The 24,627-nt window shown below is 43.4% G+C and overlaps 2 protein-coding genes across 2 annotated transcripts in view; one reads left to right on the top strand and one right to left on the bottom strand.

Moving 5' to 3' along the window:
* Positions 1-12,070, top strand: part of irf2b (interferon regulatory factor 2b) — a 34,614-nt gene extending 22,544 nt beyond the window's left edge. The window contains exons 5-9 of the mRNA XM_084332382.1: positions 480-526; positions 711-879; positions 4,095-4,232; positions 7,601-7,647; positions 10,035-12,070. Of these exons, the coding sequence (XP_084188508.1) occupies positions 480-526; positions 711-879; positions 4,095-4,232; positions 7,601-7,647; positions 10,035-10,340 (707 nt within the window). The 3' untranslated portion in view covers positions 10,341-12,070. The remainder of the gene's footprint in view (positions 1-479; positions 527-710; positions 880-4,094; positions 4,233-7,600; positions 7,648-10,034) is intronic.
* Positions 12,071-21,855: 9,785 nt separating this feature from the next.
* On the bottom strand, positions 21,856-23,754 carry LOC311243254 (interferon-inducible GTPase 5-like). Its single transcript, XM_084332405.1, has one exon. It carries the CDS (start codon positions 23,721-23,723, stop codon positions 22,464-22,466), a length of 1,260 nt encoding a protein of 419 aa, XP_084188531.1. The 5' UTR covers positions 23,724-23,754; the 3' UTR covers positions 21,856-22,463.
* Positions 23,755-24,627: the final 873 nt, after the last annotated feature.

Here is a 24,627-nt window from a genome sequence, read left to right as displayed (position 1 = left end):
CCGGGTTCGTTTCCCAGTCCCGGCGACCATTTGCCGCATGTCTTCCCCGCCTCTCCTCCCGTTCTCCCTCTCTCCCTCTATCGGTCCTGCGTGGCCAGAAAAAAGCTGAAATTGCTATAAATAAAAGTTTAAAAAAAAGAAATGGAACGTGACTAAGTTGTCATCTATTTAACACTATGTGCTATCTATTTCTCTCTCTGTCTGTCTCTCTGTCTGTCTGTCTGTCTGTCTGTCTCTCTGTCTGTCTCTGTCTCTCTGTCTGTCTGTCTGTCTGTCTCTCTGTCTGTCTCTCTGTCTGTCTCTCTGTCTGTCTCTCTGTCTGTCTCTCTGTCTGTCTGTCTGAGTGTCTGTCTGTCTGTCTGTCTGTCTGTCTGAGTGTCTGTCTGTCTGTCTCTCTGTCTGTCTCTCTGTCTGTCTGTCTGTCTGTCTGTCTGTCTGTCTGTCTGTCTGTCTGTCTGTCTTTCTGTCTGTCTGTCCAGGCAAGAAGAAATCCGATAAAGATGGAAGAAGTAAAGGAAATAAAGAAGTATGTTTTAATTGTCTGTACAGTATATTATTATTGTTATCATTATTATCATGTTGTTATTATATTATTATTGTTGTTGTTGTTGTTATTATCATGATTGATAATGTGATCATTGTAAAGCGCTTTGGATAAAAGCGCTATATAAAAAAGCAGCCATTTACCATTTGATACCCCTCCTCCCCAGGCAGTCCCTCCCTCTCCAGATGGGGGCGGGGCCGTAGCCCAGACCGCCCCCCTGAACTACACCAGACAGGAAATGATCAAAGAGGAACTGATCAAAGTGGAACTGATCAAAGAGGAACTGATCGAGCAGGACGTTATGAGGGAGGACATGGTGATTGACAGCACCTCAGGTACCTTGGTTACCACACACACCGTCTCCATGGTTACCACACACACTATCTCCATGGTTACGACTAGAGATGGGTCTGATCCAAGATTGGTATCGGGTTCCGATAATGACGTAATTCGCATGTGAATATTCCATAGCAGGGATCCAGACTGCAACCATTTTTTAAATAGTGCTGCGAAAAAATTATAAGGACTTATAGTCGTTTTTTAATCATGCTGTATTAGGGTTGGGTACCATTCACATTTGAACCGGTACCGGTACCTGTGAATCGATACCGGTACCCAACGGTACCTTTTTTCTGTACTTGAGTCTCTAAAAATGTAATCTACCTACCTCAGTAGTTGTAAAAAAAAAAAATGTCCAAACTTCAAATGATTTATTATCATTATTATTTATTTAGAACAATTTGTTAATATATATAATATATAATATTGCAGCGAGCGTTGTCTGCATCTAGCTTTGTAAAGTGTAACCACACTTAAGTTGCGACCGTTTTCGGCTTGCCATCGGCCCCGACTGCTTTGTTGTTGAATCAAGTCAAATCCTAGATAAGCGTGTATTGTGTGTGTGAACGTTGACGTGAACGTGCGGCACACTTCATAGGTGTTGACGTCATCGGACGTAAAAAAATATATATACGATTTTGGATCTCACGGGAATCGGTACTCGGTAGTACCGACGTGATTTGGTCGATACCCTTAAAAGTACCGGAGTAAAAATATAAAAAAAAAAAAAAAAAAGGAAAAGTACCGGAGTAAACGCTATGAAAACAATTAGGGCATTATATCGAGAACCGACGGCAAGGATTAAGGTGAATGGTAGTCTGACGGACCGGATTAAACTAGAGAGAGCTACCAGACAGGGTTGTTGTCTTTCGCCGACGCTCTTCGATGTATTCATCGAACCACTGGCTCAACTAATTAGACAGACCAAAGACATCAAAGGGGTGGAGATAAGGGGAACAGAACATAAATTGGGACTGTTCGCAGACGATGTGATAGTATATATGAGGCAACCAGACATAAGCTTTCCGACACTGATGGATTTACTGACAGAAGATGGATATTACTCAGGGTATAGACTCAACGTGACGAAGACACAGACCTTAGCACTGAACTACACGCCAACGATAGAGATCAAAGAAAAATACCAAATTAAATGGGACATGGACAGGATCAAGTACTTAGGGGTGAACATTACAAGAGGGGTGGAAGGGCTATACGAGGCGAACTATACACAGATTAATCAGAAAATCAAGAGAGACCTAGAAAGATGGACAGTAATGCCCCTAGATTTCAGCTCAAGGATCGAAATCATTAAGATGAACATATTACCAAGGTTATTATACCTATTTTAGTCTTTACCTATATTAATACCACAAAAACAATTCAGGGAATGGAATAGACAGATATCAAGATTAATTTGGGGGGGGGGGAAGACCAAGGATCAGATATGCGACTCTACAACTACCAAAGGAGAAAGGAGGAATGGCAGTACCCAGTTTAGAAAGCTATTACTATGCAGCACAGCTTAGGACAGTAGCATGCTGGTGCAATGTGAATTATGAAGCCAAATGGAAAGATATAGAAAGAGAGGGATTCAAAGTGCAGGCACTAATAGGAGATAGGGAGCTGTTCAGAAGACAGGAACAACTACTAGACCCAATTACCAAATTCACTATAAACATATGGAACACAATAGTAAAGAAATACAAGCTAGAAAAAGAATCCAAGATACTGAGATGGATAACACACGACAACAAATTCAAACCAGGGATAGACGACCATGGGTTCAAAAGATGGGAACGGGGGGGGATAACAGCAATATGTACAATGATAGAAGGAGGGGAGATGCAGACTCTACAAAAATTGAAAGAAAGATTCGGACAAGAGAATAGAGACCACTTTAGATATTTACAGATTAGAGATTACTATAACAAAGAAATAAAACAAGACGGAGACAAAGAACAGAATGGGGTAATTAGGATAATGGTAAAATCATATGAAGGAAGGAAGGGGAGGGTTATATCAGCACTATATCAGGCAATAATGGACAGTAAGGGAATTACAACCTTGTATGTAAAAGAAAAGTGGGAGAAAGAGTTAGAAATAGAGATAACAGAGGAGGAATGGTATAACACATGTAAGATACAACAATCAACCACAGGATCAAGGATATGGAGGGAGTTTGGGTGGAAAAACATTAGATTCTTTATAACACCAGAAATACAGGGCAATTACACACCAGCACAGAAACCATGTTGGAGAAAATGTGGACAAGAAGTAGCGAACCACACACATATTCTGGGGATGTCAGACAATAAGAAACTATTGGGAAGAGATAGGAGAGATAATAAATGCAATAGGTTATGAAATACCCCAGACAGGTCTAGTACTATACCTAGGGAACTTGTCACAGAAAGACATTCAGGGAGAAGACAAATATTTGATTAAGATACTATTAGTAGCAGCCAAGAAAGCATTGACTAAACTGTGGTACAGGGTAGAGGCACCGACGAAGGAACAATGGACAGAGATAATAGAGGGGATACAGGAAATGGAGAGAATCACGCATATGCTGAGGCTGCAAGAGGAGAAATTTGAGGCAAAATGGGAAAAGTGGGAGGAATATAGGAAGAAAGAGAACGACATCACAGAAGAGTGAAAAGGAAACAGGAAAACAAATGGACATTTAAATAAACAATGTAAATATAGAATGGACCGAAGGACCCATGTCACCCTTTTTTCTTTTCTTATTTTTGTCTATTTGTTTTTTATTTTTATTTCTATTTGATACTATGTCTTTATGATTTTGTATGTTGAACTGTATTGTCTATGTTGAAAAAAATTAAAATAAAAAATTAAGTATAAAAAATTTAAATAAAAAATTAAGTACCGGAGTAAATAGGCTAATTCAGCCTCACTCAGCACTATGGAGGCCTATTACTACCAGGAGTTAGTAGGCTAATTACTCCTGGTACCAGTAACGGCATGGGTACCACACACACACTGTCTCCATGGTTACCACACACACCATCTGGAGGGAAGGAAGTGGAGGGATAAATATGAACGTATCCTTCCACAAATCTCAGTCACAACTGTATGGTTGGTAGTTTGGTTCTACGATGTAATCTGTCGCATTCTAGAGTCGACTAGTTGGTGGCGATGACAGCAACATGGCCTCGCTATACTAACCAGTACTCTCCTCCTCATCCAGCCAATCGGAGCTCAGTTGATGAAAACCTGCTGCCAATCGTCTATCACACCATCGAGGTGACCACTGAGAACGAAGAACAGACCGTTAGCTCCTCCCACCCATACCCTCTCCAGATATCTCCTGTTTCATCCTACTGTGGTAAGGATATATACCGGAATTTTCGGACTATAAGCCGCGGCTTTTTCCCCCATTTTTCGACCCTGCGGCTTATATAACGGTGCGGCTAATCTATGGATTTGTACAGCTAACTGGGCGCACTCCCTCAGCTCTGTGACCGTCAGATCAGATTCCTAAATCTGCTGCAGCAGTGCACGCCTTGCCCCTCCCCCTCCCCCTCACAGACCCACGTCAACAAACCATTACGGCAAGAGTCTAGTGTATGAGCAGCTCAGAGCTCCTCTTTCAACATAACTGAAGCATTAAACAAAATGACCCAGTCAACGAACTATTCACTTTCGTTTATTAATGCATGAGGCGTTGTCTAATGTTATCTAGCTACTGATAGCTCCTGATATCAACGTCTGATATCATCAGTTTGGCATTCGATTTCGCAGGTGCTGGCTAACTAGCTATCATTCTGTGAGCTAACGTTAGTACCTAGCTGGTGCTGGCTAACTAGCTATCGTTCTGTGAGCTAACGTTAGTACCTAGCTGGCGCTGGCTAACTAGCTATCGTTCTGTGAGCTAACATTAGTACCTAGCTGGCGCTGGCTAACTAATGTAGCTATTGTTCTGTGAGCTAACGTTAGTACCTAGCTGGCGCTGGCTAACTAGCTATCGTTCTGTGAGCTAACGTTAGTACCTAGCTGGCGCTGGCTAACGAACGTAGCTATCGTTCTGTGAGCTAACGTTAGTACCTAGCTGGCGCTGGCTGACTAGCTATCGTTCTGTGAGCTAACATTAATACCTAGCTGGCGCTGGCTAACTAACGTAGCTATCGTTCTGTGAGCTAACGTCAGTACCTAGCTGGCGCTGGCTAACTAACGTAGCTATCGTTCTGTGAGCTAACGTTAGTACCTAGCTGGCGCTGGCTAACTAACGTAGCTATCGTTCTGTGAGCTAACGTTAGTGTGTTTACATCTGTCTGCTTGAGAAAATACCATGTTCTGCAATAAAAATTACCATTACGGCAAGAGTCTAGTGTATGAGCAGCTCAGAGCTCCTCTTTCAACATAACTGAAGCATTAAACAAAATGACCCAGTCAACGAACTATTCACTTTAGTTTATTAATGCATGAGGCGTTGTCTAATGTTATCTAGCTACTGATAGCTCCTGATATCAACGTCTGATATCATCAGTTTGGCATTCGATTTCGCAGGTGCTGGCTAACTAGCTATCGTTATGTGAGCTAACGTTAGTACCTAGCTGGCGCTGGCTAACATAGCTATCGTTCTGTGAGCTAACGTTAGTACCTAGCTGGCGCTGGCCAACGTAGCTATCATTCTGTGAGCTAACGTTAGTACCTAGCTGGTGCTGGCTAACTAGCTATCGTTCTGTGAGCTAACGTTAGTACCTAGCTGGCGCTGGCTAACTAGCTATCGTTCTGTGAGCTAACATTAGTACCTAGCTGGCGCTGGCTAACTAACGTAGCTATCGTTCTGTGAGCTAACGTTAGTACCTAGCTGGCGCTGGCTAACTAGCTATCGTTCTGTGAGCTAACGTTAGTACCTAGCTGGCGCTGGCTAACGAACGTAGCTATCGTTCTGTGAGCTAACGTTAGTACCTAGCTGGCGCTGGCTGACTAGCTATCGTTCTGTGAGCTAACATTAATACCTAGCTGGCGCTGGCTAACTAACGTAGCTATCGTTCTCTGAGCTAACGTCAGTACCTAGCTGGCGCTGGCTAACTAACGTAGCTATCGTTCTGTGAGCTAACGTTAGTACCTAGCTGGCGCTGGCTAACTAACGTAGCTATCGTTCTGTGAGCTAACGTTAGTACCTAGCTGGCGCTGGCTAACTAACGTAGCTATCGTTCTGTGAGCTAGCGTTAGTACCTAGCTGGCACTGGCTAACTAACGTAGCTATCGTTCTGTGAGCTAACGTTAGTACCTAGCTGGCGCTGGCTAACTAACGTAGCTATCGTTCTGTGAGCTAACGTTAGTGTGTTTACATCTGTCTGCTTGAGAAAATACCATGTTCTGCAATAAAAATTATTGAAGTGAGATGAACAGACTGAACTTTATTTTATTAGATAAAACATGTTGACAAAGTTTTACTTTGCAGTTGAAAAAAGGTAATAAATCGCAATATATCGCAATATTAATATCGCAATACTCAGCATATCGCAATATATTTAGTATCGTGATAGTATCGTATCGTGAGGCCTCTGGTGATTCCCACCCCTAATATTTATAGTACTGTGGTAAGGATATACATAGTACTGTGGTAAGGATATATACATATAGTACTGTGGTAAGGATATATACATATAGTACTGTGGTAAGGATATATATTTATAGTACTGTAGTAAGAATATATAGATATAGTGCTGTGATAAGGATATATATTTTGTGGTAGTACTACTACTGTGTTTATATCTGAAGGCTAAATGACAAGAGTACTAGTATATTTTAATGAGTATTAGTACTGTGTAGTACTACTACTGTGTATATCTGAAGGCTAAATGACAAGAGTACTAGTATATTTTAATGAGTATTAGTACTGTGTGGTAGTACTACTGTGTATATCTGAAGGCTAAATGAGTGGATGTCGGGTGATAAGTTGTGAAATCACTTTTTTACAATAAGTAAATACATTCACACAACACATCCACCTCTATCACTCTCTATCACTCCCTCTATTACTCTCTATCACTCTCTCTCTATCGCTCCCTCTATCACTCTCAATTGCTCTCTCTCTCTATTACTCTCTCTATTACTCTCTATCACTATCCCTCTATCACTCTCTCTATCACTCCCTCTATCACTCTCTCTCTGTCTCTCTCTATCTCTCTCTTTCTCTGTCACTCTCTCTCTGTCTCTCTCTGTCACTATCACTTTATCACTCTCTATATCACTCTCTGTCACTATCACTCTATCACTCTCTCCCTGTCACTTTATCTCTGTCTCTCTCTGTCACTATCACTTTATCACTCTCTATATCACTCTCTGTTACTCTCTCTATCACTCTTTCTCTCTGTCACTCTCTCTATCACTCTCTGCCACTCTCTCTCTCTCCCTCTGCCCTTACCTTCATCAGTCATTCCACCCCCCTCTCACTCCATCCCCCTATCTCTCTCTCTCTCTCTCTCTCTCTCTCTCTCTCTGACATGTACACACAGTGCGTGGTATGAATGTGTAGGACTGGTAGGACTGGCTCTATCAGTCTGTTTTAATCATGCCATCTCTCTCTCTCTCTCTCTCTCTCTCTGACATGTACACACAGATAGTTGGAACATACAAAATACTTTAACTGATCTCCTATTCTCTTCTCTCTCTCTCTCTCCCCTCCCTCCCTCCCTCCCTCCCTCCCTCCCTCCCTCCCTCCCTCCCTCCCTCCCTCCCCAGATAGTGACACAGACAGTTTGCACAGCGACCCTGAGGACTCCAAAGAGGTGACACACACACACACACACACACACACACACACACACACACACACACACACACACACACACACACACACACACACACACTGACTCGAGACAAAAACTTGGGACATTGCATTGACTTTTATTTTTTATTTATACTTTATTTAAACTCTGGAGTCATTGAGGGAGAGCCTCGTTGTTACTGGTGCGGAGCGTGAGTTGCATGTGAGCTGACAAAAAACACACACAAACAACTTAAAACATTCAATAAATCAATCATAAACACACAGTGTCCAAACATGAGACAAAACATAATTTTGAGTAGTGGAAAAGGGGTAGAATTAAATAAGTGTATACTGCTTCCTACTCCTTTTCGAACATGTAAATTGAGTTATGTTCTCTTTTTTTTTTTTATTATTATTGCTAGAGATCAATAATTCGTTTTTGTTTTATATTGTTTGTATTTACATGTCCGAAATAAAGATTTCAAATCAAAATCAAAAAATACAGCTCATATGCAACATCACATCAGAGAAACAAGACAGTTATTAATTAAGAATCAAGTTTTTTTTCTAATCTAATTTGTCGTCTAGCCAGATTCCAGATTCCAAGATACATTTCTTCGTTCATAGGTACATTGTGTGTTTCAGACTACGTACTATAGAATCAATCCATACTTGGGCGGCTAGGTGGTGCAGTGGGCAAGGCACTCACCACCAATGCTGGAGACACTGGGTTCGAGCCCAGCGCTCCACATTGTTTTCAGTTTGGCTGGTCGTCCGTACTAATACAATTGGCAGTATTAGGGGGAGGGAAAACTGAGGGGTGGGGATCGGACGTTGTGGACAGCGACTCCTACAGGTCGGTTGGTGCGCCTGCGCAGTAGAATCAAGAAGCGATGGGGGCGGCGCCCCTCCAAAGCCCAGACCCCTGACGCTGAAAGATCGCGCCGCGCAGGTGAAAAGATGCGACGGCTGTTACCTCGAGTATCGGAGGGGACTCGTGCTATGTATGACTTAGTCCACATTGCAGCCGGCTTGTGGGAGGCAAGAAACAGCGTCCGTGACAGGGGAGGGTTGAATTGGATGATACGAAATTGGGATGGGAGAAAAATAGAAAATGGGAGAAAAAGTGGATAAAAAAAAAAAAATCAATCCATACTCCTCGTCACAAGGTTGATTACTACTTCTCTGGTTTCTTTGGGAGAGAGAGTCGCTCATGTTCACAACTGTCTTAGACCATGGAAATAAGTCAATACATTTCTGTATTTATTCTTTATTTGTATTTTTTATTTGTTTTTTTAGTGTTTCCCCTTTAAAATTAGGGTTAGTTACAGAATGCCTGTAAGTCTATTATGTAATGTCCCCATGTGTGTGTGTGTGTGTGTGTGTGTGTGTGTGTGTGTGTGTGTGTGTGTGTGTGTGTGTGTGTGATAGATAACTTGTTACTTCCTGCTGCGTGGTGAGAGGCTCAGAAAGGGGCGGGCCTGCCGATAACTCTGCTTGTCAATCATTAACAGTCTGATCTGAACTTGTCCTTTGGACATTGTATACACTATCCACCAACACACACACACACACACACACACACACACACACACACACACACACACACACACACATACTAACTACTGAAGTAAATATCAAAGTTCAAAGTAGTTGTGACTACACACACACACACACACTAACGACTGAAGTAAATATCAAAGTAGTTGTGACTACACACACACACACACACACACACACACACACACACTAACGACTGAAGTAAATATCAAAGTAGTTGTGACTACACACACACACACACATACTAACTACTGAAGTAAATATCAAAGTTCAAAGTAGTTGTGACTACACACACACACACACACTAACTACTGAAGTAAATATCAAAGTAGTTGTGACTACACACACACACACACACACACACACTAACTACTGAAGTAAATATCAAAGTAGTTGTGACTACACACACACACACACACACTAACTACTGAAGTAAATATCAAAGTAGTTGTGACTACACACACACACACACACACACACACACACACACACACACACACACACACACACACACACACATACTAACTACTGAAGTAAATATCAAAGTAGTTGTGACTACACACACACACACACTAACTACTGAAGTAAATATCAAAGTAGTTGTGACTACACACACACACACACTAACTACTGAAGTAAATATCAAAGTAGTTGTGACTACACACACACACACACTAACTACTGAAGTAAATATCAAAGTTCAAAGTAGTTGTGACTACACACACACACACACACACTAACTACTGAAGTAAATATCAAAGTAGTTGTGACTACACACACACACACACACACACACACTTAGGTGTGTAAAGGTTCTAAACTGGCCGGTCCTGTGTTGATTGACAGGCCCTCCGAGCGATGTTGAGGCGGGACCTGGGCTCCCCCGTGCTCCGGCTGCCCTCCTGCTCGCTGCCCGGCATGGCCACCTTCGTCACGTCGGCCAAGCCCAACTTCCGGGTCACCAGCACGCGCGACCCCTCGCCCCTCATCAGCTACCAGGACCAGGACAGCTGGATGGTGGGCTACGTGCGGGACTCTCAGCCCCTCCTCCTCCTCGCCGCCGCCAGCGCCACCACGGGCCGTGCCCACTCCCAGAGCCCCGAGCGGCGCGCCAGCGTTATCATGAAGACTTCCGACGTCGCCTCCTCCTGACCTCTGACCCCGGATAGGGGGGTCCTTCGACACTGAGGCCAGCCAATAGGAATGCTTGTTTCCCCCCCCCTCCCCCCACTGCTTGGCTAAGCAGGGCTGACCAGGGTTCCGGCTGGGGTTGATTTTCCGGCCCAGAGACTTAACGCTGCCAATCCTGTCCTCACGGATGAATGTTGTGGTCGTTTGGCAGTAATGTGCTTCTATGGACAGTAATGTGCTTCTATGGACGCTGGACAGTAATGTGCTTCTATGGACGCTGGACAGTAATGTGCTTCTATGGACGGTGGGACAGTAATGTGCTTCTATGGACGCTGGACAGTGTAAATACTTATTTTTTTGTACCAGGCTACAGAGACACCTTAGAGAGACTACAAGGAGGATCCTCAACTAAATATATCATTTGATTGGTTTACGATACCTGACAGTATAATTACTGTAAACAAACGAGACCACTGCAGAAACTAATCTGCAGCCTAATTCTCATAAGACCATATTTCCCCATAAACCCTGTCGCTTCATGTTAACTTTTATTTAAAAAAATATTGTTTGGTTCCTGTTGGTTGTCAGGGTAGGTAGGGAATTTATTTTATTACATTTTTTTATTAAATTTTTTCCCACGGCGACTATGGATAGGGAATTCTTTTATTTTATTTTTCACGGCAACATGGATGCATGTACTCTGCCAGCATGTTTAATATCCATATATTGTTGCTTTTATACAGAATGTACATGTACTAAAGGTTAAAATACAAAGCCACTGTACTACAAAAGTACAACGTACAAAGGTAGTAGTATTAAAAATGCCACCCCTAAATACTACTCACTAAATATCCCGACATCAGAGAGCTGTGCAAATATTGTTAAATACTTGCTTTTTATATATTCTCATTCTTGACATGGACTGCACTTTTTTACTAAGATTTAATTAAACTTTATTGTAAAAAATATATATATATAATAAAATATTATATATTTTTTTTCACAAGCTCATAAAATATATTTGGGTCGCACATAAATCAGCAGGGTCGGTCGGCAACCGGAACCAAACTATTTTTTTTGTTAGGCCCGAGGGCATTTCTGCCTCATCGGATTAAAGTGCTCGAGCTCGATACCAAAAAGTCAAGGCCTGTAATTCCTTGAAAACAGGCAATTTTTTTAACAAGGTGCTTAAAAAGTCCTTGAAATTCAAATCAGCCATTCACATTGAAAGTGTTGTTCATCCATGATAAAAAATTCAGAATCAAGAATTAAAATAAAAAAATTATTTAAAGTGTAACTAATTGTCGGAAATTGGTTTTAAACCACAAATATTGGATCAGATTATTTTTAAATGCCCTTTTTAAAATGAAGAATAGTGCTTGGGAAAGTACTTGAAAGTCCGCAAATTTTATTTTGCAATGTCTGAGGGAACCCTGGTATAAATCCGGCCGCGCGCGCGACGTCAAGACGAGACGGAGGACGTCGACGGACATTGTCTCTCATCGTCTCTCCTTCTCATCCGTCTCTCATCGTGTCTCCTTCTCCTCCGTCTCTCATCGTGTCTCCTTCTCCTCCGTCTCTCATCGTCTCTCCTTCTCCTCCGTCTCTCATCGCCTCTCCTTCTCATCCGTCTCTCATCGTGTCTCCTTCTCCTCCGTCTCTCATCGTGTCTCCTTCTCCTCCGTCTCTCATCGTGTCTCCTTCTCCTCCGTCTCTCATCGTGTCTCCTTCTCCTCCGTCTCTCATCGTCTCTCCTTCTCATCCGTCTCTCATCGCCTCCTTCTCATCCGTCTCTCATCGTCTCTCCTTCTCCGTCTCTCATCGTCTCTCCTTCTCCTCCGTCTCTCATCGCCTCTCCTTCTCCTCCGTCTCTCATCGTCTCTCCTTCTCATCCGTCTCTCATCGTCTCTCCTTCTCATCCTTCTCCACGTGTTTCTGCGCTGATTCAGTTTCCTGAAGAAGACTCGTCTGTCGAAATGTAGGAAAGGTAACGGATGACTTTAGCGTCGCGGCTGCGAGCGCGAGCGAGACTGGCTTCACGTCGGCAGTCATCCTGCCAAGATACGCCCTTTGAATTTACAATTAGAGATGTCCGATATTATCGGCCGATATTGGCATTAAAATGTAATATCGGAAATTATCGGTATCGGTTTTCAAAAAGAAATTTTTTTTTTCTTATTTTTTACATTTATTTAACCTTTATTTACCCAGGCAAGCAAGTAAGAACAAATTCTTATTTTATTTATTGTCAAAAGTATGCATAATGTTGTGTTAATTCCACCACAAGAGATATGTAATGTTAATTACCTGAAATTATTAATTATTATTTAAATCCGTTTCTTGGGGGGGGGGGGACCCTGCATATATCGGTATCGGTATAGGAAATTAAGAGTTGGACAATATCGGTATATCGGATATCGGTTAAAGAAAAGCCAATATCGAACATCCCTATTTACAATCATGTGAAGATCCTCCTGGTATTGACTTTAAGAACATTATTTTACTTTGACACATGATGCCATACTGTTCCCGTCCGGGGAGGATTGTGCTTCCCTCCAGGGCTCATCCTTAGGGACTCCCAAGTGGAGCTGCTCCCAGCACGGCTCGTCAATGAGCCCTGATTAGCCCTGTCTGTCTGTCTGTCTGTCTGTCTGTCTGTCTGTCTGTCTGTCTGGACACCTCAGTACTGTGATTGCCGACCGACTGGTTGACTTACTGACAACTGGTTGACTTACTGACAACTGGTTGACTTACTGACAAATGGTTGACTTACTGACTGACAAACTGGTTGACTGACTGACTGACTGGCTGGTTGATTCATCAGACCCGGTGCATTGTGGGTCCGGCCCCCCGCCCCACGTTGAGTTGCCTGTCCCCGTCCTGGGGGGACGAAGTCGGGAGTGTCAAAGACAAGTCGGACTCTAAATGTAACGATGGATATTAGGAGTGTCTTCCAGCATTAAACTGAAGCTGGGTCGTCGGAGAGGAGAAGCGGGGTGTGTTGGGTCCAGACCGATGCAGAGAAGGAGAACCCCACCCAGGCATTTGGCTTCATGCAAACAAGTACAAGGCCATCTGTGATGATGAACAAGATATTTGCCCGCCACAAAACAATTCTGTGAACTGACGAGGATTTGAAATTAATACGCTTTTTTTTTGTGAAATGTCACTTCAAAAAGTGAAAACGAACTACACACCCCCCCCCCCCCCCATCCCCCCCCCATCCCAGAGAAAATGTAATGCCCGTCCACAAATTAGTTTCACTCGCCTGATTGTGAACATATATTCACTTTTCTTCTGCATTCTAGTGTTAATATATGTGTACATAGATGAATATGTATGTGAGTGTATGCAAACCACTTCTGCACCTTATGGACAGCACTGGTGTGCGTGTGTGTGTGTGTGCGTGTCTGTGTATGAGAGAGAGAGAGCGCGAGAAAGAAAGAAGCCTTATTGAGGAAGCGTGCCTTCAGCCCTTGAGAGTGTGTTGCTGGACTCAAACTAAACTGTGCTTCAGTCTGCTAGCTGGAATGCTACACGTGGTAAACAAAGGAGCTAGCTGGCTGTTGTTTGGCTCGAGGAGAGGGGAGGAAAGATGGCGCGTAGACCTTGTATCTCACGGGGGGGGGTATTTCCTCTGCTTTCTTACTAGTCAGAAATAGCCTGGAACCGTTAGCATTGCATTTCAGCGTAGGGATGTCCGATATTATCGGCCGATATTGGCATTAAAATGTGATATCGGAAAATATCTGTATCGGTTTTCAAAATAACCTTTATTTACCCAGGCAAGCAAGTAAGAACAAATTCGGATTTTATTTATTGTCAAAAGTATGCAAAATGTTGTGTTAATTCCACAACAAGAGATATGTAATGTTAATTACCTGAAATTATTCCGTTTTTTTTGGGGGGGGGGAACCCTGCATATATCGGTTGATATCGGTATCGGAAATTAAGAGTTGGACTATATGGGTATCGGTAAAAAAGCCAATATCGAGCATCCCTAATTTCAGGTCAATGACATCCGGTCATTTAGTGTTGGCAATGTGGCTCTTCAAATTCTACTAGTTAACAAAACATATACTCCTCCTATAAAACGTAATTTGACCTCTGACCCCACATGCCGTTTAATGGACAAAATTACTCGTAGGACAGTTTATTTTCGCATTAGACGAGGAGGGAAACGGTCTATTGATGGACCAAGAGCGACCATAGAGAATATGCCAGAAAGAGACCTTTTATTACATTATAATCACTGCAGTCTACATTGACACCAGTGCCTAGGGTTGCTAGCTTTAGTAAAGTAGCTAATGGTTCATCCATTGATTCTGTTGTCATAGGTTGGATATAATATATAACAACCTTCATATTTTAACTGGACACTGACCCCTCGACACAGGCTAACTGTTAGCAGCTAGTAGGGATGGACGTGATTAATCGATTACTCTGAGCTATGAGAAAAATCTAAATTATTAATTATTTTTATGAAATTATTATTAAAAAAAAAAAAGATTTACATATCTGTTTCACATGTATGTTTGTTGGTTTCCTTAAACATATACGTGAATGAATATTCAAAAATATACATTTTTTTTTTTTTTTTTTTTTTCCTTTACGAGTAATACACGATCACTCGAGTATAGCATGATCAATCAAATGAGACCGGTTACACTAGCAGCTAGCAGGCTAAAGCCCAGTCTTGACTCCATGCTTGACCCCTCCACACATATCTCTGAATCCCTGGTCCCAAAAAAAAAATTGGGCCATGTTTCTCAACCGGTGGCTCTGGACCCAAAAAGTGGGTCAGATCAGATCTTTGTGTCGGGTCTATCTGATACAGATGTGGGGGAATCTTTTTAATTATCTAATCTATATTGGATGAGACTTCACGGACAATATCCAGTCGGAGGTCCTACGGTTGAGCACTGGTATAGGAATCGTATTCATAGTATATTCAATGGCAGCCATCTTGGTGATTGTAATGGAATAGTAGCAGGTGATGATCGTTTAACGACTGCAGAGCTGCTCTGGCACGGGGCGCCGTATCGTATGGCAAGAAACACCGTGCGGAGACTATGAACAGGAAAGTCTTTTCAGAATCCCACTGGATTACGTTGTGTTCTTTCAGTTCCTCTGGCAAGGACTGTTTGTCTTGTAGGAAAACGCTGCGGCGGATATTTTAATCCCCATGAGGTTCACACATAGGAGTCATTTGTATGAGCATTTTAATGTTTCTGTCGTTGTCTTTGGTCCAGGGAGCCAGACAGCCCATAAGCCTCTCACACAGGGACAACATCGGGCCACAGCAGAGACCTGATGGGACCAACAGTGTTGTCCGTCTGTCCTACTGTGTTGTCGCGTCGACACCCTCCGGCCCTGCAGGGGGCAGAGTTGTCTGTCTGTCCTACTGTGTTATCACGTCGACATCCTCCAGCCCTGCAGGGGGCAGTGTTGTCCCTAACCTGCATCCAGCCCCCCCTGAACCGCGCACGGTTCCTTTTCCGAATTCCATAATTATGTGATTAAATTCATTGACTCCCCGAATCTCCTTTACTGAATGAATCATGGAATCATTATAGGCATTTTTGGGGGGGGGGGGCTGGATCCATGCTAGTGTTTTGCCTCCACTGCCTCCAACAGTTGCCATGGGAACAGAGCCTTAAAGGAATACTTTGATGTTATGAATTCCAGTCAGATACTCTTCTTGGGCAGCCATTTGTCAAACTGTGGGGAGAATAGTTCGTAGTTATCTTCCAGCTTGTGAGCAGGGTTCAAAATGAACAGACTTGGGGAAAAATGCCCTCAAATGCATCATATGCCCTGAAAATCTGATAAGAGGGGCAAAGAAAATGCCCTCCACAGTTTCATTCAATGTTACGAAAATATCTGGAGGCATTAAATGATCAAACATTTTAGCGTTAGCTACGTCTGAGCGTTAGCTACGTCTGAGCGTTAGCTACTTCTCAGCGTTAGCTATGTCTGAGCGTTAGCTACTTCTCAGCGTTAGCTACTTCTGAGCGTTAGCTACTTCTCAGCGTTAGCTACTTCTCAGCGTTAGCTACTTCTCAGCGTTAGCTACTTCTGAGCGTTAGCTACGTCTGAGCGTTAGCTACGTCTGAGCGTTAGCTATTTCTCAGCGTTAGCTACTTCTCAGCGTTAGCTACTTCTCAGCGTTAGCTATGTCCGATAAGGACCGTGCAGGATGGAGCCGATTCCTGAAAAACGACCAAACAAAAAATTTAAAGCAGAGTAATCTTAACCACACAGACAAAAGGCCATTATCCACAATGCTTAGCTAAATCCAGTGTCATACACTGTAATACAATGTGATGAAATACTCTTGTGGGTCCAACCACTGTGCACGGTTTTCTTGGAGAAAGAGCTTTGTTGATTACAGAAGTCGACTGTAAAATATTAAAATAAAAATATTATTTACAATCGAATATGGTTGGAATACTAGCTTAGCAGGGTTGAGCGCGCTCTGCACTCAAGATTCAACAGCTGAGCAGCGAGACGTGTGATCAGCTGTTTTGGTTCACCGTTTCGCTTGGAATTGCGCGGAACGTGGACAATCTGGACCAAGCTGCCCAGCACCAGCACCGTCGGGGAGCGGACGGACCGGGAGGAGCAGCCCACCACCGTCAAGGAGCGGACGGCATCACCTGCCCCAGCACCATTTGGGCGAGGGAACGGACAAAGAGCGCTGTTTGATGTTGAATAGCGCTCGGACAAGGAGCGCTGTTTGAAGACTTTTCGAAGTTCAAAGAATAAAGTCAAACGGCCCCGACAGCGCTGCGCAACGAACAGGTATGTAGCGCGCTACCGGTATATCTTATATGGCCATATAAAAAACAAATGTGTGCACACGGGGTCAATTGAGAAAAATATAAAAAGGGAAAATTCCAATGCATTGGTGGTATATGATTGTGCAACCCGTTCGTGTGTGTGTCAAGGTTTGGTTAGAACGTCATGTGATGATTAACTGTGGGTTTTGTTTATTGTGATTTAACCAAAGGTACCGTTTCATATTGAATCTGTTGGTCTTATATTGCTGAAATGAATTATGATAAAGGTGTTCAGAATCCAACAGAGACCAGCGTTATGGTTGAACAGCCCGCCACGGCTGAAACTCTTCCATACAAGCTCAGAGAGCTTGAGCTTGAGCTTGAGTTTGAGCTTGAGAATTGAAACTGACTAATGTAGACTCCTTTACCTATAAGCCTACTGCGAGGGGCAAGTGGACTGGCTTGGGTTAGACGCGTGCTTGAAGAATTCAAATGTCCAGAGAGCTCTTAGCATTTTGGATATGCCAATCCTTTTATTGACTTATCAACCAAAAATATATATACAAAAACTCTTTTTACTAATAACACTGACCGCCGACCTATACGGCACATCTACCTGAACACGACAAGACACGCTCAAAAACTGTATGGCTATTCCCCTTGCGCACCTGGGGCTCATCACCCTCTCATCAGTATATATGGGTAACCACCCCCTGTGGTGGTTGCCATGGTGACTAATAATGCCACACCTCTGCACCGTGAGTTGAAATAAAACTAAATAAACAGAAGGGCATTTTGGCTCCAACACACCGGCCCCTAATTGAGAATGGCAGGAGGCCAGGAACAATTCAAAATAATATTTACATAATGGAGCCAATAAATGTATACAAAAGAACTCAAAAAACAATTCTCTGAATTAGAAGCTTTAAATTGCAGCTACTTTAAGCAAGCAAAGTTTAGTTACTGGTCTATTAAATTGCAGCTTCTTGAAGCAAGCAAAGTTGAGTTACTGGTCTACACTCGTGCAGAACGCACCAGTCCTTTCCTGTCGGGATAGGTCTCCAGGACTCTTCCAAGTAACCAGGAACCACATGGGGCTGTAGCGTCTGCGATCAATACAATGTCTCCAGGGACAAGACTTTGTCTCTCCTTACTCCACCTCTGCCGCTCCTATAGCAAAGGTAAGTATTCTCTCAGCCAGTGTTTCCTGTTCCATTTTGTCTGCATCCTCATGACTCCGTTTCTTTTATGACTCATCTCCAATAGAGTCTTTCGTAGTTTCAGGATCCAAGCAACTGACCTCTTCAACCTTTTCTAGTTAGAAAGTAGGTGATCAGTTGGTGTGTGGCACTTGGTGCATCGACAATTACTGCATTGATGTTGAGATCCTTTTTGACCTCAGGGTCATCAGCAGAAATTGTTGTACTCCAAGATACCATCTGGCCACTCTTCCTCTGGTTTCCAAAGAAACTCAGGGCCCTCAATCCACCTTCTGTTGGTCAGCAAATCATCCACCTTAACTCCCCTTGAAGTTTTGTCAGCAGGGTTCTGAGTGGTATGAATGTACCTCCACTGCGTGACATCAGATGTTCTTTGGATGGCAGAAATCCTGTCTCGGTGGAACTTCTCATCTCTCCCAAACCTCCTTTTCAGTCCAAGGATGCGTTGCCTAGCAACAAACTGACTGTTTGGCAGAGACACTTCTTTCCTTTTAAAGGGAAGCTCCAAGGTGTAATGTCCGTCTTGCAGTTTGCATGAATCAGTCATGATTTCCATGAACTTCATATCATCCCTCGACATTTCCTCTTTGTCTTCTGATGACCTTTCATTAAAATCATGGTTGTACTGATTGTTCAGCAACTCCTCCAGATTTGTTATAGAGATCCTATTAACAATAGCAGCGGGGTTGACATTCTCACTCCGCTGCTCACTGTAGCCTGATAGGGGACCATTAATGACCCACCCCAATAGGGTCTTAATGGCATATGGCCCATTGCCATGACTATTCACAACTTCCCAAGGTTCAAGCAATTTGGAGGCATTGGTACCCATCAATAACTCCACATCAGCTTGAATCCGAGGAAGGGCAACCCCATCTAAGTATGGCCACTTAGCCAACTCCTCTTGGCTAATGATGTTACTCGTGGTTACGGGCATCCTCTTCTGGGTGTAGACCTTGGGCAGGTCATAGAACTGTTTCCCAGTGAGGCTGGAGATCTCCAAGTCTGTCAGTATGTAGCTGGACACAGATGCCTTTGGGCCCATGGTATGTAAGCTGATTTGTGTTTTCCTTCCTGTAAGGTTCAGCCTTCTCATTAGGGTTTCTGAACAAAATGTGTCAGTGCTGCCTGGATCTAAAAATGCATATGTTGTAATGATGTTGTCTCCCTCGCCGGACTTCACCTGTACAGGCAAGATTGACAGAGCCCCATTGCTGCTTCCGGCCCCTGTTTGTCCACATGTCTGCAAAGAGATCTGTGCGTTACTCACCGAAGGTTTCTTTGGCTGGTTTGTGTTGCTTGCTCTCTCCTTCTGATTTATATGAAGAACACTGGGATGGTTTTGGCTGCACACCTTGCAAGTCAAGCGCTTCTCGCAATTCCTGCTAAGATGTCCAATGCGAAGGCAGCCAAAACAGATTCCTTTTTGTCTTATAAAAGTAATCTTGTTCCTGTGTGTCTTCTCCTCCATCTGAGGACATTGATCCAGAGTGTGGTTTTTAGAGCAACATACACAAGTGTTTGTGTTGTGAGCACATGCATTTCTTTGCTTTGCAGGGGTTTCGATAGTAACTGTGGTTGCAAAACTGTCTCCTATGAATTTGGGTTTAATTTGTGATTTCATTCTGTTCATGTTCATAGGTCTACTTCCTGTATTTGGTGGTGTATTTTGAATGTCTCCGAAGACTGGGTCTGAGACAATCTTTACCTGGCGCTCAATGAATGTGACAATATCCATGAATTGTGGTCTGCGATGGTGTTTTTCCATTATAGAACATACAGAGACTCTCCAATTCTCTCGGAGCTTGTATGGAAGCTTTGAAATCAATACTTTCATGTTCGCTGGCATATCGAGTTCCCTCATGTACTGGACATTCTCCATAGCATTACAGCACTCCCGAAGGAAAAGAGCATAGGCTTGAAGAGATTTTATGTCTTCAGCCTTCACTAGCGGCCAGTTGAGCATCTTCTCCATGTAAGCTGCTGTGATTTTATATTCATCTCCAAAGTGTTGTTCAAGTAGGTACTTAGCCATATCATAGCCTCTGTCTGGAGCAGACCACGTGAGCGGATCGGCGCGGCCGAGAAATCCGCTCTTCGCTCTTTAAAGCTTGGTCCGCTCCGCTAATCACTCATGTTGACCCCGCCCCCAAGTCGCTCTCCGCTCGCTCCCCGCTCACCTTGAATCGAGCGCTCCCCGCTCCCCGCGCCAGATCGCTCGGCAGTTTTTTTTCTTCTTTTTTTGGAGCATGGTGTAAATGAGCTCAAACTACAACAGTCTACACCCCCTGGGCCCCTTAACAATTGTTTGTATTGAGCCGCATTGTAATTGTAGCCATTCTGCAATGTTAAATAACGTTGTTTATCCATTCACTATCTCTATTAAGCGATGATAGGCTAGCCGAGCCACAATGCTATGGTCGCTGCCATTAACGTTAGCATGTAAGCTAACGTCAACAACAATGGCGTCGATATACTTTTTCTAACTGGAGTGAGTGTGGGCGTCTCTACAGTGACAAAGCCTGAACGAACAGCCTATCACAGGTTCACCCTTCTCATTGGTTGAAAATGGCCTTCATGTTTGTACATCGCCATCTGTTGCTTTGGCATTGTACTGCATGTATATATTACATCAGTGTTAAACCACTGTGAGCGGCCTGGAGTGGATTGGAGCGGAGGAGAACTCTCGCTCCGGACGTCGCGCCGACTCATTTTAAAACCCACTCCTCGCTCACGTCAAAACCGGCCGCTCCGCGCCCCGCGCCGCTCACGCTCCGATCCGCTCACATGCACTGGTCTGGAGCCATGTGTTGACAGCTACGTACAAGCTCTTTAGGCTGACCCCTGGTGTACTTCTCCAAGAAGTACAAACAATCACCTCTGTTTGTCGTGTTTTTCTCCACACAATGAACTCGGGCAAGTGGACTGGCTTTAGTTAGACGCGTGCTTGAAGAATTCAATGTCCAGAGAGCTCTTATCATTTTGGATATGCCAATCCTTTTATTGACTTATCAACCAAAAATATATATACAAAAACTCTTTTTACTAATAACACTGACCGCCTACCTATACGGTACATCTACACGAACACGACAAGACACGTTCAGAAAGTGAGTTTTTATTTTTATTTTACCAGATCTGGCCAGCACTTTATTACTAACCAGCTGTATGGAACATATTGGCTTGTCTCACAATGATACAGACTTTTTAATGGTAAAAGTAACTTGACACAGGATAAAAAATCATCCTATCAGAGGAGAAGAAAATTAATACACTAGAAAATAAAACACTGTCCAATAACTGTAGTAAAAGGTGAATGTATTTTAGCGAGGGACTCCGCTCAAAGGCACTCATCACCGGAATCAGAAGAGTGTCACAGACTTTGTTGACAGCTAGAACGGCCCCCAAGTATACTACTAAATTACACTCAACTATGATCATACCCATGTTCTGTTAGCTAGGTGGAGAAGCCCCTAGAGACCCCCTTTTCCCTCTTGGATGAACCCAGGTTTATCAATACTCCTTCCAAAACCATGGTCCTAGAGGACCAGACACCAGTCAGCCACCCTGACACAGTAGGAACGCATTGTTTAGACTTCTGGCCCAAAGGAGTGTTCCACAAACCACCAAAGCTATACATATACTTATACAAGTACCTTAGTGGCTACTATTCCTAAGAAAGAAGCTTCAAAACATTTCTGATGGTGATGTAGAGAATACAAAAGTAACACCATAAGCATCACTGATCATCACTATTGATTACAAGTGCAATTTACTGATTATGCTGATCACAGACATTTTAAAAGAGGTTTACTCGTCATAATTGATTACAAAGATCAGTGTAAAATAAGATGATATACTCCTCCGTCCTTACATGGTAGACTCAAAGACATTGTATAACTATACCAAAATATACAGTGTATTGTCCCTACCATCAACGTGAAGCATGCATCTGGTCAATCTATTGGTCTTTAAGGATCCCCACTCTTCCTGAGATCCACTGAAATAAATGTACGATTTAGGCCAATTAGTATAGCTCTAACAACAGTCTTCAATAGTAATGAAATATTTCAAATGGCCCATTAAGAAATTAGATCAATCAGGACCCCAATATGACTCAACCAAATGATTCTGGTCTGATGTTATGCTAGATCTGCTGCTTGAAGAACTCTCTTAGCTGCATCCGCCATCTCATCCAATCCTCTCTTCAACAGCATGTAGGTCTCAGCAAAGGAAAGACCTACTGCAGCCAAAGTGCCGACGACAGGTATCGAGCTCAACGCTAACTCTATGGCCATGACGGTTACAACCCCCGCAGAAGCAGCAAATTTCATCACCAACTCCTTGGTAATACCGTCTGAGAAGATGGACTTCATTTTGGCTTTCAGCTCTGACACTGGGACTCCAGATTTTGTGGATAACAGCCGCAGGGATCTCTCGCTCAAGCCAAAGCTGTGGTAGCATGTTGTGTAGAAGGAAGCTATAATGGCAATATCTGCTGCCGCTGACGGACCAGGAACAGGCACCATGGCAACACCAGCAGCGGAAAAGCACAACAGCCAAATTCGTCTCATTAGAGTCTTCTTTTTCATCTCAATCATCTCCAGAGAGCAGACTGGCAGAGACTGGATCAGTGTAGAGCCCATGTCTGGATCAAGATCCCCCTCCAGAGCCTCAATCAGCTTCTGGAAATCATACTTTCCCAGTTCCCAGGAGGATATCAGGAAAATCTTTGGATCTCCAAGTTTTGTAAGATTCTGTTTACAGTCTTCCCTGATCTTGGTGAGCACGTCTTCCTCGTTGAAGTTCCTTCTCCTTCGTGCTGCAGCCACATCATTATCGGTCTTTGTACGAACAAAGTAGAACAGTTTCTTCATTCTCTTGATCTCTTTGGCCAGTAAGGCGTCGTTTTCTCTGAACCTCCCTGCGGAAAGGACGATGAAGAAGTCGAAGGTTTCAAACCTCACTTTCTTCAGATAGTCTTTTGCGCTGAACTTTGAGCTTCCAATGCCTGGCAGATCCCAGATGTAGACATTGGGCATGGTAGGATGAGTGTATCTTGTAGGCTCCCTGGTTGTCTCAGTCACTCCTGTTTCTGCTGCTCCTTCATCATCATCACTTAAACCTCTCCAGGCGTTGACGAAGGTGGATTTTCCAGACCCTGATTCTCCCGTCACAGCTATGTTTATTGTTATTTTCTCCAAATTCTCAAGACGTGCTTTGACCTTTGCCTGAGCTTGTTTAGGAGTGAGTGTGTTGAAGTCCTGTATTAGTTGTTGAACATCAGGATCTGTAGGCCTGGATATTTCCTCTGCCATGGCGACGCTTATTAGAGTCTTCTTTTTCTTCTCAATCATCTCCAGAGAGCAGATTGTCACAGACTGGATCAGTGTAGAGACCATGTCTGAAGGAAGATCCTCCTTCAGAGCCTCAATCAGCTTCGGGAAATCGTACTCGCTCAGGTCCCAGGAGGATATCAGGAAAATCTTTGGATCTCCAAGTTTTGTAAGATTCTGTTTACAGTCTTCCCTGATCTTGGTGAGCACGTCTTCCTCGTTGAAGTTCCTTCTCCTTCGTGCTGCAGCCACATCAGCATCTGTCTTTGTACGAACAAAGTAGAACAGTTTCTTCATTCTCTTGATCTCTTTGGCCAGTAAGACGTTGTTTTCTTTGAAACTCCCTGCGGAAATGAGGATGAAGAAGTCGAAGGTTTCAAACCTCACGGCCGTGTCAAGGCCTTTGACACGGTCAATCACTCCATTCTGATTGACAAGCTAAAAGCAATTGGTTTAGCTTGTCAATCAGTGAGCTGGATGCAATCCTACCTTGAGGGCAGGGAACAGATGGTGGAGGTAAACGGTACCCTATCCCCCCCTCTCACAGTGAGCTGTGGTGTTCCACAAGGAAGCATACTAGGACCGCTACTGTTCCTAATTTATGCAAATGACATGTCGTCAGCTTGTGACTGCAACTTGTTCCTGTTTGCGGACGACTCAGCCCTGCTGGTCTCTGACAAGAACAAGTTACAGGTTGAAAAAACCCTCAGCTCTGAACTAGGCAGAATCTGCATATGGCTCGCTGATAACAAACTATCATTACACATGGGCAAAACAGAGTCCATTCTCTTCGGTTCAAATAACAAACTCAGCAAGACCGACGGCTTCTCAGTTACAGTGGGTGACAATATTGTCACAAGGAAAGATGAAATTACCTACCTGGGTTCCATCCTAGAGGCTAATCTCTCCTGTGACAAAATGGCATCCAATGTAATAAAAAAAAGTCAACCAACGAACTCGATTCTTGTAC

Source organism: Notolepis coatsorum (genome assembly GCF_963971535.1).
Source record: "Notolepis coatsorum genome assembly, chromosome: 16".
Taxonomy (NCBI): Eukaryota; Metazoa; Chordata; class Actinopteri; order Aulopiformes; family Paralepididae; genus Notolepis; species Notolepis coatsorum.
The sequence above is the reverse complement of the archived record's forward strand: the minus strand, read 5'-3'. Positions and strand labels throughout refer to the sequence as shown.

Excerpts from the sequence above, each read along its gene's own strand:
- LOC311243254 (XM_084332405.1), bottom strand. The coding sequence starts at position 23,723 with ATGGTCTCTACACTGATCCAGTCTGTGACAATCTGCTCTCTGGAGATG.